General features: G+C 45.5%; 1 protein-coding gene across 1 annotated transcript in view; it reads right to left on the bottom strand.

Moving 5' to 3' along the window:
* Nucleotides 1-16,453, bottom strand: part of SMCHD1 (structural maintenance of chromosomes flexible hinge domain containing 1) — a 1,156,633-nt gene that overhangs the window by 645,759 nt on the left and 494,421 nt on the right. Inside the window, 1 exon segment of the mRNA XM_029591083.1 lies at nt 14,345-14,572. Coding sequence (XP_029446943.1) covers nt 14,345-14,572 — 228 coding nt within the window.

Raw genomic sequence — 16,453 nt, forward strand, 5'->3', positions numbered from 1 at the left:
ACTAAAACATCCCTAAAACCCACCCCGACCCTTTAAAATAAATCCCCCACCCTCCCGAACCCCCCCAAAATGCCTTAAATTACCTGGGGTCCAGTGGGGGGGGGGGGTCGCGGTGTGATCTTTTACTCTCGGGCCTCCGGTGCGTTGTAGAAATGGCGCCGGCGCTACCTTTGCCCTGTCATATGACAGGGCAAAGGTAGCCAGCGCCATTTTGTACGGCAAAATGATTCGAGTGCAAGGAGGTCGTTCCCGGACCCCCGCTGGACTTTTGGCAAGTCTTGTGGGGGTCAGGAGGCCCCCCAAGCTGGCCAAAAGTCCCTGGGGGTCCGGGAGCGATCTCCTACGCTCCTGATGTCAGAGGACAAAAAACAAAATGGCGCCGGCGCTACCTTTGCCCTGTCATATGACAGGGCAAAGGTAGCGCCGGCGCCATTTCCACAACGCACCGGAGGCCCAAGAGTAAAAGATCACACCGGGACCCCCCCCCCCCACTGGACCCCAGGTAATTTAAGGCATTTTGGGGGGGATGGGGGTTCGGGAGGGTGGGGGATTTATTTTAAAGGGTCGGGGTGGGTTTTTAGGGTTGTTTTAGTGTGCCGGTTTTCCCGCCCTCCCCCTTCCCCCGATTTACGATTTTTGACGATAAATCGGGGGAAGGGGGAGGGGATAAATCGGGGGAAGGGGGAGGGGGATTTTGGACGATTTTAAAATATATCGGACGATATTTAAAACGTCAAAAAACGATTCACATCCCTACTAACCTCTTCAGCCTTTCCTCATAGGAAGCTGTTCCATCCCCTTTATCATTTTGGTTGCCCTTCTCTGTACCTTCTCCATCGCAACTATATCTTTTTTTGAGATGCGGGCGACCAGAATTGTACACAGTATTCAAGGTGTGGTCTCACCATGGAGCGATACAGAGGCATTATGACATTTTCCTTTCTATTAACCATTCCCTTCCTAATAATGTCCTAACATTCTATTTGCTTTTTTGACTGCTGCACAGCACACTGAGCCGACGATTTTAAAGTATTATCCACTATGATGCCTAGATCTTTTGCCTGGGTGGTAGCTCCTAATATGGAACCCTAACATCGTATATCTACAGCAATGGTATTTTTTCCTATATGCAACACCTTGCACTTGTCCACATTAAATTTTCATCTGCCATTTGGATGCCCAATCTTCAAGTCTTGCAAGGTTCCTCCTGCAATGTATCACATTCTGCTTGTGATTTAACTACTCTGAATAATTTTGTATCATCTGCAAATTGATAACCTCACTTAATTAATAGCAGGTGGTTTGTACTTCTCCTCCAAGAACTTATCCAATCCTTTTTAAAGAAATGTTGCTTACCTGTAACAGGTGTTCTCATAGGACAGCAGGATGTTAGTCCTTCACATATGGGTGACATCAGTGGATGGAGCCCCGCTACAGAAAACATTTCTGTCCAAAGTTTCTATAAAGCTTTGATTGACGCTGGCACAGAGTGCACTGAGCATGCCAGCCTGCAATTATCCCTTTGACCACAGGTTGTCTCCCCTCAGTCTCGTCTTATAGCAAAAAGCGCAAGCGAAACTAAAATAATAAACATATTTAGACCCAACTCTGCGGGGTGGGTGGCGGGTGGGTTTCGTGAAGACTAACATCCTGCTGTCCTGTGACAACACCTGCTACAGGTAAGCAACACTTGCTTACTCACAGGACAAGCAGGATGGTAGTCCTCACATATGGGGAGTACCGAGCTGAGGATGCTCGAGAGTGTACCCAATGCACCCAAGACATGCAAAGGCCGCAACGTCGGGGGGTGGAATTTGGTAAGGAGTGGCATCCTGAAACCCTTATCGGATTGGTGGAAGGATGTTGGGTAGTTTTAAACCGAACAGAAGAGGAGTAGAAGGACTGGCCAAACATGGAAGCATGCTGGCCAGTCTAATATAAGCGATAATGGGTGCGAAGGGATTGAGAGAGCTCCAGGTCGCAGCTTTACAAATATGTACAAGCGGCACTGGCTGAAGGTGAGTTAATGAGGCTGGTACGGCCCTAAGAGAATGTGGTTACATACAGTGTTGTAGTGAAATGCCTGCTTGTTAGTTAGTTAGTAAGAGATACAGACCGTCAATTAGGAGGAATAGGTCTGTTTGCCCCACTGGAACTCGCAGCTTGGCTTTTTCCACAGGAGGAAAGAGTTAGGTGTAAGTCCTATGGAGTGTAGTGCAGTCTGGATAGAATGCAAGTGCACTTTTACAGTCCAAGAAGTGGAAAACCCTCTCACTCTGGTGAGAGAGGTGTTGGGAAAAAGTGGGCAGAGTATATTCTTAGTAAGGTGAGATGCTGCCTCTACCTTAAGAACGATATGTGGTTGAGTATGTAAAACCACTCGGTCACGGAGGAACGGAGGGGTCGGGTGTGAGTACGTACAAGGTGTGGAACTCACTGACCCTGTTGGCAGAAAGTGATGACTACGGGGGAAAGAATTTCCCATTGCAGACTGTTACGTGAGAGGAATGGCAAGGCTCGAACGGGGAACGCATGAGTCTTGTAAGCACTAATATATAGGCCCCATTCCGTAACCAGTAAAAATAGAGATGGCTTAATCATGGATAACCCATGGTAAGCTGAGTCGGAAGGGGTTGAACTGGTAATCGGGTATCCCACTCCCAAGTGGGTACGCCAATTGGAACAGAGGCGTACCCATGTAAAGAATGTCGGGGGAGCAGAATCCAAGGGAATAAGAGGAAAAGTGTGGTGTAAAAATAAAGGGGGTAAAAACCCTTTTTTTTTTTTACGACACGTGGTAAATCATGCCATTTTGAATGGTAAGATTTTTGTGTAGAAGGTTTTTGAGACGCTACCAGTACCTGAGAACATCAGTGAGTTCATGATATGAGACTGACCTGTGAGAAGGCGAGTTGGTTACTGGTGTGATAGATTGAGAAGTATGGGAAAGCATACTGGTCTCGGCCAGGACGTGGGTCTGAGAACAGTGAACCCCATCCTGGTGCAGCATAATAAGGGTGCTGGCTATGAGAGGCATTGAAAGAGACACATATAGGAGGCCTTTGTTGCAGCAAAGGCGTCCATGGAACGCATTGGAGACATGTGTAGGGAGTAGAATCTGTCCACCGTATGGTTTGATTTAGATGCAGAGGGCAAGTTCGGTTGACCTCAGCGCTAGAAGATATTCCTCGCTACACATATAATCCAAGGCCGTCTGAGAGGATGGAAACTTATCTGGAGGTCTGCTAGTGCGTTCAGTAAGTCTGTTAGATAAGTGGCCCGGGGATGCATGGAGTGAGCAAGGGCCAAGAGTAGAGCTGCACAGCTTCTTAGCAGAGCAGCTAAGAGGTTGTGCGTGCTTGTGTGTTGGAAATACCACAATGTCACTATGCTGTCTCTATCTGTATACATAAAGGGTTGCTGCATAGGTAGTATTGTATAGGCATAAAGGCATAACTCATGGCTCAAAGCTCCAGGAATTTTAATGTGAAACTCTGCATGGAGCGGAAGAGATGCATATTGGGTTGAGAAGATGTTACTTCGAACTCTGCAACCCTGAGGAAATGCGAGTATGAGCAGGACCAGTCTAGGTTTTGGCTCTAGATCTGCAATATGGATCAGGGACAATAGCGTGTTTGAACAGCTTAGGTCCACTGATAATTGAATTTCACTGAATCTTACTCATAGCAATTTTTTTTTTTGGGGACCTATGAGTAAACGCATGGTGAAAAAAATGCCGCTGGCCCAACATGAAAAAATGAGGGGCTGAGGTTATGGTGTATGTGTGCAGAGACATATAGGAATTTTTCAGAATGTCTGTGCGGTTGTTGGACAGGAAGTTCGTTGTGACTGTGGTGTCCAGAAGTGTGCTATATGGGATTTATGGTAGTAAACAGCAATCCCAGGTAATAGAGGTAGAGCTCCTTGCTTGGGTTGACTGTTATGCAGCTGTCCATGCAAGGAAAAGCTTGAATGATGTTTTACTCCGTAGAGAACAGCAGTCACTGCTAGTGATTTAATGAAATACCCAAGTTACTGAAGCTGGTGCAACCGGCAGGGCTTGGGATTGTAATATTGTTGACTCACCATGAAGCACACAAAGAATAGAGAGAGGCAGGCAACCTACTTACTGCGGTATTGAAGCATGGTGACGAGAGATACCATTTACCTGCACCTTCTGAAGAAAGTTGATATTTCTGAGGTCCGAATGGGCGGAGGATAACTACTTTCTGTTGAAAGAAAGAATAGTGAAATTAAAACTCCCCCCCCCCCCTTCTGCGCTTTGTAGCGTCCAGGGACTGTACCCTGAACCTTGGTATAAGTGGGGGTGGCCGCTCTGATATACGGCAAGTTGAGGGACCAGGAGGTATCCAACTGGCGGGGCTGACGTAATCAGGATATCATGTAATCTCCCACGGGAGCGTGAGCGGTAAAAGTCGTACCCGCATTTCTGTGTGCTATACAAGAAAACGTCGAGACCCTGTCGCTAGGTCTGGACTCGCAATGTAGACAGTGTTTGCTGAATCTCGTGTTTAGCAGATCAGCGAATGCATCTGGAATTTTGGTCCTTAACTAGGAACCAGAAACCAGAGTATTAATCAGTACAGAGGTCCCGTTGCTAACAATGGGAGGATGTCCTGATGTAATCCCAAATGATTGGTAGGAGTGTCCGACCTAGCTGGGCAATAGCGATATGTGACACTAATATGGTTCTTAGAAGGCCAGATGACCTAGAACCTTTCGAACAATATGGCCCGATTTAGAGACAATGGGATTGTCGCTGAAGCGGGGATTAGAGTATTTACCATCCGTTGTGGATCACAGAAGGACGAAGCCGGTGAAGATTTATGGCTCCGTGGATTTCAGGAGTCATCGAGGGATAGCCTGAAGGACGTACATGTCCGACTCAACTCTGTAACCTGGTATGGTAGCGCAGGTACAGAGGAAACAGGCTAGGCGTCTCTGGCACTACCACAGTAATTTGTGGAGGATCAGAACCCCACACCGGTGTCGGTGGGGAATGCCTCGGGTACAGGGGAGCCATTATGGCTCATGAACCCGGCACGGGTACAGGGAAGCCATTATGACTCATGAACCAGCCCTCTTTTGCAGCGGCTCGATGTATCATGATGCCAGTGCAGAATTCCGAGGAACTCGGTCCGGTCATTCCGGAGCACGGAGGACTGCCAGCGTTGTGTGGAACAGTGACAGTAGCAATGTTGCTTGGCCCGGCATTCTCCAGCACCGAGTAGGATAGCACTGATGTGCTGGATGGCGTCTGTGGCGGACAGTCACCATGCTGGTGACAATGAGTGCCATGCTGCTCGGCTTGGTCTTTCCCCAGCGCCGAGGTGTACGCCCTCACTGTCCTGGATGGAAAATGATGACAGACTGTCAGCATGCCTGCACTGCTCCTGGCACTATGTAGTGTCATAGGCTGATATGGGGCTTTAGAAAAAAACACCCCCCCCCAAGCATGGAGCACTGTGTTTAGGCAAGGGTATTGCGTGTGGGTGCTATGTCAGAATTGACAGTATCGATGGCGGCATGGACCGGCCTCGAGGGTATAGTCAAAAATATATATGAAAAAATGTCGATGGCCCGGGCAGAGCAACAATAACAATGATAGAGGCACCGACCGCATCAGTATAGGTATCGATGGCATCGGGAAATTGATACCGGACTCGACGGAATCGATGGTCGCATCGAAAGGAATGACGTGGGCATCGACGTGGGCGTAGACTGCAACGACATGGGAATAGATGGCAACGACATTGGCACTATCAATGCGCAACGACCAGGCAATCGAATGACCACCGAGGTGTTTGCATCGATGGCACCGTCTCTGGGCCATCGCATGACACCGATGAAAAATCAGCCGCCCTGGATGAAAACATTGATGGCACTGAAAAATTGATGCAGGGACTCGAAGGCATCGTGGCCCCCTTGGGGAGGGGTTGTCAATGGTGTTGAATGAAAAGGCAGGATGGCCTGAGAAGGGGGGTACCGATGGCGGGTTCATCGAACTGCACGATAGGGTACCAAGGCCACAATTAGTCATGGGGTCCCTGGCGGCAACGGTTAACCGTGAAGTCCCTATCCCACTAGGGCTAATAACCCGGCAGAGGGTACAGGAGACCACTCGCAGGACTATGTGCGGGCTAACTGTGAAACATAGGGCGAGGGAATGGCCGCCAATTCGGTTGGGTAGGCCGGGAACCGTAGTGAGGTGACAGGAAACTGACCGAAAAACAGAGCATAGTACTTACTGAGCGTCGATTATTAACGTATGCGAGGGGAGACCTACACAGGGAAAAAGCATTTGTGAAGTAAACATTTAAGTGTTTCCGTAAGGAAAAGTTGTGAGATTTCTCACAGAGTTCCTAACCGCTTTGCTTACTGCAGAGTGGAAAAAAAAAGACTGAGGGGCGACATCTGTGGTCACAGGGATAATTGCAGGCTGAGCATGCTCAGTGCACGTGTGCCAGCATCAGTCAAAGCTTTATAGAAACTCTGACAGAAAAGTTTTCCGTAGCGGGGCTCCGTCCACTGACGTCACCCATATGTGAGGACTACCATCCTGCTTGTCCTGTGAGTAACCCAGCTACACTAACTGCACTAACCATAACCCCTGGCAATAAATTCCAGAGTTTAATTGTGCATTGAGTGAAAAAGAACTCTCTCAGATTAGTTTTAAATGTGCCACATGCTAACTTCATGGAGTGCCCCCCTAGTCCTTCTATTATGCGAAAGAGTAAATAACCGATTCACATTTACCCATTCTAGACCTCTCATGATTTAAAACACCTCTATCATATCCCCCCTCAGCCCATCTCTTCTCCAAGCTTAACAGTCCTAACCTCTTTAGCCTTTCCTCATAGAGGAACAGTTCCATCTCCTTTATCATTTTGGTCACCCTTCTCTGTTACCTTCTCCATTTGCAACTATATCTTTTTGAGATGTAGCGACCAGAATTATACACAGTATTCAAGGTGCGGTTTCACCATGGAGCAATACAGAAGCATTAAGAAATTTTCCATTTTATTCACCATTCCCTTTCTAATAATTCCCAACATTCTGTTTACTTTTTTGACTGCCGCAGCACACTGAACCAACGATTTCAATGTGTTATCCACTATGATGCCTAGATTCTCTTTCGTGGGTGGTAGGCTCCTAATATGGATCCTAACATTGTGTAACTATAGCATGGGTTATTTTTTCCCTATATGCATCACCTTGCACTTATCCACATTAAATTTCATCTGCCATTCGGATGCCCATATTTTCCAGTCTCTACAAGGTCTTCCTGCAATTTATCACAATCCGCTTATGATTTAACTACTCTGAATAATTTTGTATCATCTGCAAATTTGATTACCTCACTCGTTGTATTCCTTTCCAGATCATTTATAAATATATTGAAAAGCACGGGTCCCAGTACAGATCCCTAAGGCACTCCTCTGCCCATTCCGCTCCACTGAGAAAATTGTCCATTTAATCCTACTCTCTGTTTCCTGCCTTTTAGCCAGTTTATAATCCACGAGGGGACATTGCCACATATCCCATTACTTTTCCTAGAAGCCTCTCATGAGGAACTTTGTCAAATTCCTTCTGAAAACACAATTCATCATTATCTGCTAGAAATTTAACTACTCTGCATAATTTTGTGTCGTCCGCAAATTTGATCACCTCACTCATCGTATTCCTTTTCAGATCATTTATAAATATATTAAAAAGCACCGGTCCAAGTACAGATTCCTGAGGCACTCCACTATTTACCTTTTTCCTCTGTGAAAACTGACCATTTAATCCTACTCTGTTTCCTGTCTTTTAACCAATTTGTAATCCACAAAAGGACATCGCCTCCTATCCCATGAATTTTTAGTTTTCTTAGAAGCCTCTCATGCAGAACTTTGTCAAACGCCTTCTGGAAATCCAAATATACCACTTCTAGTGCTTACCATTTGTCCACATGTTTATTCATCCCTTCAAAAAGATGTAGGAAATTTGTGAGGCAAGACTTACCTTGGATAAATCAATGTTGGCTGTGTCCCATCAAACCATGTCTATCTAAAAGTTTTGTGATTTTATTCTTTTTAACAGTTTCCACGATTTTTCCCAGCACTGAAGTCAGGCACACCGGTCTATAGTTTCCTGGATCATCCCTGGATCCATTTTTAAATATAGGGGTTACACTGGTCATCTTCCAATTTTCAGGTAATTGGATGATTTCAATAACAACGTTAAAAATTTTTACTAATAGTTCTGAAATTTCATTTTTTTTAGTTCTTTCAGATGGGGTGTATACCATCTGGTCCAGGTGGTTTACTATACTTCAGTTTGTCACACATGAAAACCTTCTCCGGAATGGGTATCTCTCCAACATCCTCTTCAGTAAACAGTGAAGCAAAGAAAATGTTTAATCATTCCGCAATGACCTTATCTTCTCTAAGTGCCCCTTTAGCCCCTTGATCATTCACCGGTCCAACCGACTCTCTTGCAGGCTTTCTACTTCAGATATATTCGGATATATTTTATTATTGTGAGTTTTTGCCTCTATGGCCAACATCTTTTCAAATTTTCTCTGAACCTGTCTTACCAATGTCTTATATTTAACTTGCAAGTGCTTATGCTTTATCCTGTTTTCTTCTGAAGGATCCTTCTTCCAATTTTTGAATGAAGATCTTTTAGCTATCTTTTAACTAAGCTAGCAATCGTTTTCCCTTCCTTCCACCATTCTTAATGTATGGAATACATCTGATCTGTGATTCTAAATAATAGCCATGCCTGTTGCAACACTTTTTACCTTTGTAGCTGCACCTTTCAGTTTTTTTCTATTTTTCTCATTTTATCAAAGTTTCCCTTTTGAAAGGTTATCGCTACAGCTGTGGATTTACATACTTTCCCCCTTCCAGTCATTAATTCAAATTTGATCATATGATCACTATTCAAAATGGAATCTTTATTTGGCTGAGACATTGATTCAGCCTCCTCAGTACTCCCAATATCACCAATGTCTGGGAAATCGGCACCAGCAACTCACCTTTGTGAACGAAACAACATAGTTCTATATGGCTCCAATCCCAGAGAATTTCTTTCATATTGCAGGGAGAAAGAATTGCCATCATCATCTGGCCATCTGGGTCCCTATCTGGAAACCACCAGCAGGTCTAGGTGTACTTCAACGCTTACCCCGCAGGCACAAGGAATGCAGGAATTTTGCAGCCTGCAATCCTGACATGTTAAGGCTGACAGGGGCAGAGGACTGCACCTGAAAAAAAGACTGCAGTCCTTGAAAAAAATTTTACTCAAGAAAAGGCAGAGGGATCCATGCCAAAACCAGGGGACATCGGTCCTGTGCTAACTGAACTACTTCCCCTGCTAAAGAACCAGTTAGGGGAGCCCCAAAATCAGGTGAGACCTCTGGCAGCTCTTTTTCCATTCCCGCATCAAGCAGGGAAGAACCAGGCTTAATAAAATCAGACGGAGACAATTCTCCCCAAGCTTAAACACCGCTGGCACAAGTTAGAGAGAACATCAGGCTGAGATGACCAAATATGACACGCAGCACAAGAGTAAGGCGCTTAGGCTTCTTTGATACAGGCGCCTGATAACAGGGCACCCAGCTGTGCCATGCTGCAAAAAATAGGCACCCAAAATGTAGGCACTCAACACCTGTGCCTTGAGAAGTGCACAAAACTGACCCCTAGATTCATAAAAAAATGTTAACACATTGATAACGCCCGCGATATCAAAAAAGGGCATGTTTTTTGGAAATTTTTAATTTACCACGCCACATGGTAGTATCACGTGCTGCAGTAAACTTAACGCACCCTGCAATAATCATTATTTTCACATCTTGAACTAAGGAGAGAGAGAGAGAGAAAGAGAGCATGCCTATTTACAAGGCCCTCATAGTAGTGACGTATTTATCTCTCTATAGGAGGGACATCTAACAGGTCGAGGTGAGGTGTTGGTTTAGGGTTTAGGAGCCAGTTTCGCATGTAGAGTGAGATGTACGAACAGCACAGTACAACTTGGTGAACATTTCACATCATTTGAAGTGAGGAAAGTCTCACAAAGATGAAATTTCTACTATGTTCTCTCACCCTAGCTTGATGGACTCTCACCATCAAGCTAGGGTGAGATAACAGTACAAAATGTCATCTTTGTGAGACTTTCCTCACTCCAAATGATGTGAAATCTTCACCAAGGTGTACTGTGATATTCATACATCTCACTCTACATGCGAAACTGGCCCCTAAACCACTACCAACACCTTATCCTATTAGATGGCCCTCCTAAGAGATCTAAATAGGTGTACACAGTGAGGCCCTCCCCAGAGGCACTCTCTCTCTCTAGTCCACTCCTCTCCTTTCTCCTTCTTCCCCCTCCCAAGCCCAGAAATGGCCAAAATACAATTCAAAAAATGTATCGCAAATTGCGTTATGGCTATTTCGGGAATATCGCATAGCTTAATGCCAGGTGTAATTATTTCCGGCGTTAAAACCGTGCGATATTACCCATTTAACAAAATCATGCCCAAACTCCTCCCTGATCCTGCCCCTCCAAAAAATGTGCATTTGCACCATGTGTTATGAATAACACATGCGATAACGCATTATCGTGTGCTGTAACGCCATGACGCATTTTGATGAATGACCCTGTGAGTTCCCGGCAGGACGCTTTAGATATTGTGCACAACTGCATGTGTATGTGCGCACAACTGGGTGCCCACATAGACATTCCATGTGCCCATCTAGATGCACAAACTGGATGCTCAACAGGATGTTGAGGGCACCAGAAAAAATGCGTGAAAATACCGGTGCGGCCTACTGCATGGCAAACAAGATAAGCCTGATAGCGGGACCTAGCCAAAAAGGCTGCTCACCCTACCAAGCTGTCCACGTCCCCTAAGCTCCTCTGGAGGTGGAAACGAACGTTGGTTCGGCATGCTGAGCATGGAGACCTGAGGGGAGAGGAATCCCTATTAACTCTCTTATTTTATTATTTTTTTTTTTTTAAAGTATTCTTTATCTGAGCTCAGCCCAACCTAGCAGAGTACAAGGTCAGTCTCCAGCTACAGGGGGAGAGGGCAAGGACTTTCGCCGCACTCAGCATTCTATACCCACTTGCCTTTCAGCTTTTTTTTATTTTTTTTCCCCATAGCTAAGTCCAAGCCAGGTGAAAAACCAGCTATCAGACCAAGGCAGTCATCTGAAGGCCAGGCCTGGCCTGCTATGACAAAAGAACCTATGCCCCCGAAAACGCTTTCTGGCCTCTTGGTCTGTCCTCCGGCAGCTTGTGGACCTCATTTTCGCCCAAACTCTTGATCAGCTGCTCCAGGTCATCCCCAAATAGGAGCCTGCCCTTAAAAGGGAAGAGCCCCCAACTGAGACTTGGAAGATACATCCGCAGACCAATTCTGCAGCCATGGGAGTCTCCGGGTTGACACTGCAAAGACCATAGTTCGTGAGGACGTGCAAAGTATGTCAGAGGGCATCCAACCCATACGCAACCACAGCCTCCAATCGCTCTGCTTGCTTCGCCTCCGCCAGCACAAGATCTTTGGCTCTCTGCAACTGCTGTACTCAGCGCAGGCCCGCCCGGAGCATGAAGCTGCTGCAAACCGCAGCATGAATGCCCAGGGCAGAAAACTAAAAAATCCTTGAGGTAGCCCTCCAATTTGCGATCCTGCAAATCCTTCAACACCGCAGCTCCTGCTACAGGAATAGTGGTCTTCTTGGTAACCGCAGAGATGGATGCATCCACTTTAGGACTCCACAGCAGCTCAAACACGTCCTCAGGCAAGGGATACAACTTGTCCATGGCCCAGCTAATCTTGAGGCCTGTTTCCAGGGAATTCCACTCCCAGAGTATCATCTGCCTTAACATATCATGCAGAGGAAAAGTTCACACAGGACCACGTAATCCCACTAAGACAGGATCCACCATGACCGGACCCAGATCAGGGGGAGGGTCCGCGATGCCCAGTTTGGCCAAGACATGGGGAATCAAGGATGCCAGTTCATCCTTCTGAAACAAGCGGACCACCTTAGGGTCATCACCCTCCACAGGAGGGGCCTGGTCTGCCAGTTGGGGGTTGGGGGCCACCGGCCCTTCCCTCTGGTCTGAGTGGTCAGAAAAGGACTCCCGGGCCGCGTCCCGTGGTCCTGAGGCTTGCACCCAACGAATCCGCATCGCCACCAGCGTCTCCTCCCTTCTAGGGATCTGGCACGGTGGGCCAATAGGCCCCCAAGGAGGAAGGGGACCCCTCGTCTCCCCCACTGGCCAGGAAGGCCTGATGCATTAATAAAATAAACTGTGGGGAAAATATCGTGGTCCCAGTGGAACTACCCTCTAAAGGGCCAGGATCATCATCAGGGAAGCCGCCCCCCCCCCCCCCCCCCCCCCCCCCCCCACCCCGGCTCCGTGGGTTGTCCTGGGACTCGAATTGGCCAGGGAGAGGGCTGGAGGGAGATCCCCTCCCCCCAACGCACTGTTCTCAGTAGCGCGAAAAGCACCCACAATGGCCGCCATTCCCGCGCTGAACGGGAATGGTTCACTCAGGGACTCCAAAGCAGCGAGCAGCCTCCCGGTGCTGCGCTGCTGTGATTCTGCCATCGCGGCCCTGCTGGGGAGGCACCGGCAACAGACCCCTCTGAGGAGGCTCAGCTGGAGAGTCGATCGCCGCAGTGGGAACAGCAGCTTGTTCGTGGCATGCTAAGGGGAAGAAGAATGCCACGAGGCAGCTGCCAGCCGGCCCAGGACAGAAATCAATAACCCTAAAAATAAACCCGAGCTCCCCGCTTCTGAGAATATCCTGCCTACCTGCTGCCAAGGGGGAAGTCCCAGCAAGGGACTCCCCGCACCACTCTTCCTCCTTCTCTACTTTTTTTTTTTTTTTTAAACTTTAACAAAACAAAAGCCAACTACTTCCCTGAAGAGTCCGGTACAGGCAGTGGTAGAGGATAGAAGGGAGGAGGGAGCTAGACCACCAGCTATCACCCTGCTAGCAGATATGAGGACAAAGATCGGAGTTCCCAACTCCTGCTCGACCAAAACACCTACCACCGGGGGGGGATGGTCCCACCAGGACCTCACAACCCCCTGGGAGACTCCAAGAGAAAAATAAATCTTTTTTTTTTTTTGGCTTGGATCAGAACCAAAGGTTTTGCACCACCTCCATCTGCTAGAGACAGAGAAATATTGAGGAGCAGCAGGTGGGTCACCAGGTTAAGAGAGGGCTCTCTCAAAGTTTTTCCTCTGTCTCCATCTGCTGGAAGGGAGGCAATACCCAGCAGCCTGGACTGATCCGAGTACATACAGGGAAATATCGTGATGTCAGCTTTGCTCCTTCTCCATCTGCTGGTAGAGGTGCATAACAGACTTGTTCTGGATCCACCTGTCCCTATGCTAAGAAATGCATCTTCTGTGGAGTGCCGATGGATCAAAAATGTATGGGGTAAAAAGACTTAAATCTTTGTGTAATGGGTTATTTTTTTGAAGCAAGTCACTGTGTGTTTTAATGTCAACACCCCTCATCGAGACATGGTATTTTATTGCACATACAGAAATTTAGACATTGATAAAAATCTCTGAACTCAGGGTCCTAAGAGAAAATAAATGCTGGTTCTGCTACAAAGATAAGGAAAATTTCACATACACCATGCTTTATTTTTGTAACAATATAAGTGTATTTTGGACAGGGATATGAGGAAAGATTACAGGTATAACTATACATGTAGTGTAAACTTTCATTTCAAATTATTTTTGGAAATTAATAGCAATTATGGAAAATATGTCTCAATAAGGAATTGATATATGTTTTACGCTCCTCTACTTAAAACTCATCCTTATTAGTTTAATAGTTTCCTATGAAAAATACATACTTGGAGAAATATACTATGCTTGTCATACAAACATGAAGTTGATATGGCTGAAAAATATAATTAGAAAACTTTTAGGATATCTGAAACGAGCAGAATTTAAAACCTAGGAATTCATTACTTACCCACCTTATTTTTGTACTTTAGCATTTGTATAAAAGCAATTTTGTCCCTGTCAACTGACATTTTTCTGTGCCTTTTCTAACTTGTTTACACTTAACATACACAACTTAAGGTTCTACAAAAACTCATTTTTAGTCTTTACAATTTTCTGTTCATATTTGTTAATAAATCATTCACAATGGGGTATTTCTTTTTCAAATGGCTGATCAAACTGATTGAGATTATAAATCCAGCATTTGACAATTAGGTTAAAAACCACAAAAAGGATTTCTGACAAACACCAAACTGAAGAAAATTCTTTATCAGTTTACAGTTCCATCTTGTGAACTTACCTTTATCTTCTCGGCTAAATCAGTGGTTATCATGATCTCTCTATCACCTTCATCGTACATTTGAAAGATCAGGTTGTGCATGGTATCACCAGCAATCCATTCAATTTCATCTTGGTGTTTGATCTGAATAGCTTTTTGTCCTTCCATGCTAAATATGTGCAGTTTGGCAACATGGCTACTGGGGTGTAATTTAATTGTCTTTTCCACTGCTGGCACATCTTTGCAGCTCTATACATGAAAGAAAAACAGTATATAGAAGATTTAGGACAGATATGTACACTTGTCTCTTACACTTCCATTTGTACTAGAAGATTTAAGTGACTTTAGTAATCTAGTTAGGTTTATTTTTTTGTTTTGTTTTTAATATCTCAATACAGCATCTAACGGCACAAAAAGAACAACTGGCCCATTCAGTCTGCCCAGTTATCCCTGTCCACGGCAGCCATATATCCCAGCAGTAGAAGCTTGATCCTTTACAACTGTGTTTTCCACCAGTATGCCTTCAGACCTGATCAAGTGTGCCATGAAAAGTCACCACTGCCTGATGCTCATATCCATATTTGGGCTCTGTTCTCAGCACTTCACAGCAAAAAGAAACATCAGGGGTGGCTCAAACTTATAGAAACTCCTTTCTGACAACATGTGTAAATCACCGACGTGATATCTTTGATGAGCGGCGGTATATAAAAACCAATAAATAAATGTGTAATTATGCAAGCCTCTTATTCCTAGTTACAGCATGAGCCCCACAGTGTGTTAATTAATGGGCAACACGTAGGCATGGATAGCGGGGACCCACTTTGTACTGTACACACATTGCACACAGACACCATCTTCCTTATCTTTGAGTCTTTCCAGCCTTTCTTACCCCAGGCTGAGCACGATGTGGAAAAATGCACTGAGCACTGGTTGTGACTCACTTTGAGTGATAGGAGCAACACTAAATAAGGAACTCTGACTGCCTGCACCATATAGAATTATCCTTATATGTAGAAGGAGCTGGTCTATCATGTGTACCTTTGCCTCTTCTCTCCCTTTGTTTTAAAATTTGGAAGAGAGACTGGTGGGGCTTTTGGTGTTTTCCTAGTTCTTTTGGCCACACAAATCTGTTCTGTGTCTTGGCAATGAAAAGGCTGGGAAATACTGTTTTACAGGACATCATTGCTTTCTCAGTCACCTTTGGTTTGCATGTTCATAGGTTATCCATGGCTTTGGACAGATAACCACACAAGGCCCATCCCCAATCTAATACTCAGACCTCCACCAAGATTCATGATAACCTAAAGAATTAGAAATCGAAACAATCCATCCTCTAGATATGTGTGGCCTAGCTGGACAGTACTTGTCCACTATCAATTTGTCAGAACGACTATTTCCTAGGGAGTTGTAGCCTGCTGATAAATTCACTTGGCTACCCCATGGCCTGCAGTAATTAAGACTGTGCTTGTTTCCTCCATGCTTCGTTTAGTCCTTATCACCTCTCCCTTGCCTCTACTCTTGTAAGCGTTTAGAATGGTATGTTAGCAATATTGCAATATTGCAACCTCACAATCCTGTTCTTGCTACTGTTTCAGATTATGCCAGTAGAAAGGGCCATTAAGTCCATCCAGTCTGCTCATGACCAGGTGCAATGCCACAGAATCCAACTGATCAGTGACCCTCCTCTTACGTCTTCACAATCAGGGATCCTCTGTACTTACCCCATGCTTTTTCGAATTCTGTTACCTCCGGTGGGAGTCTAATCCATGTATCCACCACCCTTTTCTGAAAAGAAATATTTTCTGATGTTGCTTCTGAATCTCTCTAGAATCCCATACCATGTCCTCTTGTTCTAGAGCATTCTTTCTTCTGAAAAAGATTTTCTTGTGTCTGAATGATGAAATTTACTCTTAACTGATAACTTCCTTTTCTTGAATCCAAGCAGATCAGTTCATACGAGTGGGTTATACTCACCAACCAACAGATGAAAACAGAGATAAACAGGCTCGCTGTTGTCACCTCTTATAAGCACCTGTGCTGCACTCAGCCTGCCACTATTATCTGTAACATACTAACTCTAACATTTAATAACCCTGTAGTACCAAAGGGCTTCCACCATATAATTTTTGT

The sequence above is a fragment of the Rhinatrema bivittatum genome, chromosome 2 (genome assembly GCF_901001135.1).
Source record: "Rhinatrema bivittatum chromosome 2, aRhiBiv1.1, whole genome shotgun sequence".
Lineage (NCBI taxonomy): Eukaryota > Metazoa > Chordata > Amphibia > Gymnophiona > Rhinatrematidae > Rhinatrema > Rhinatrema bivittatum.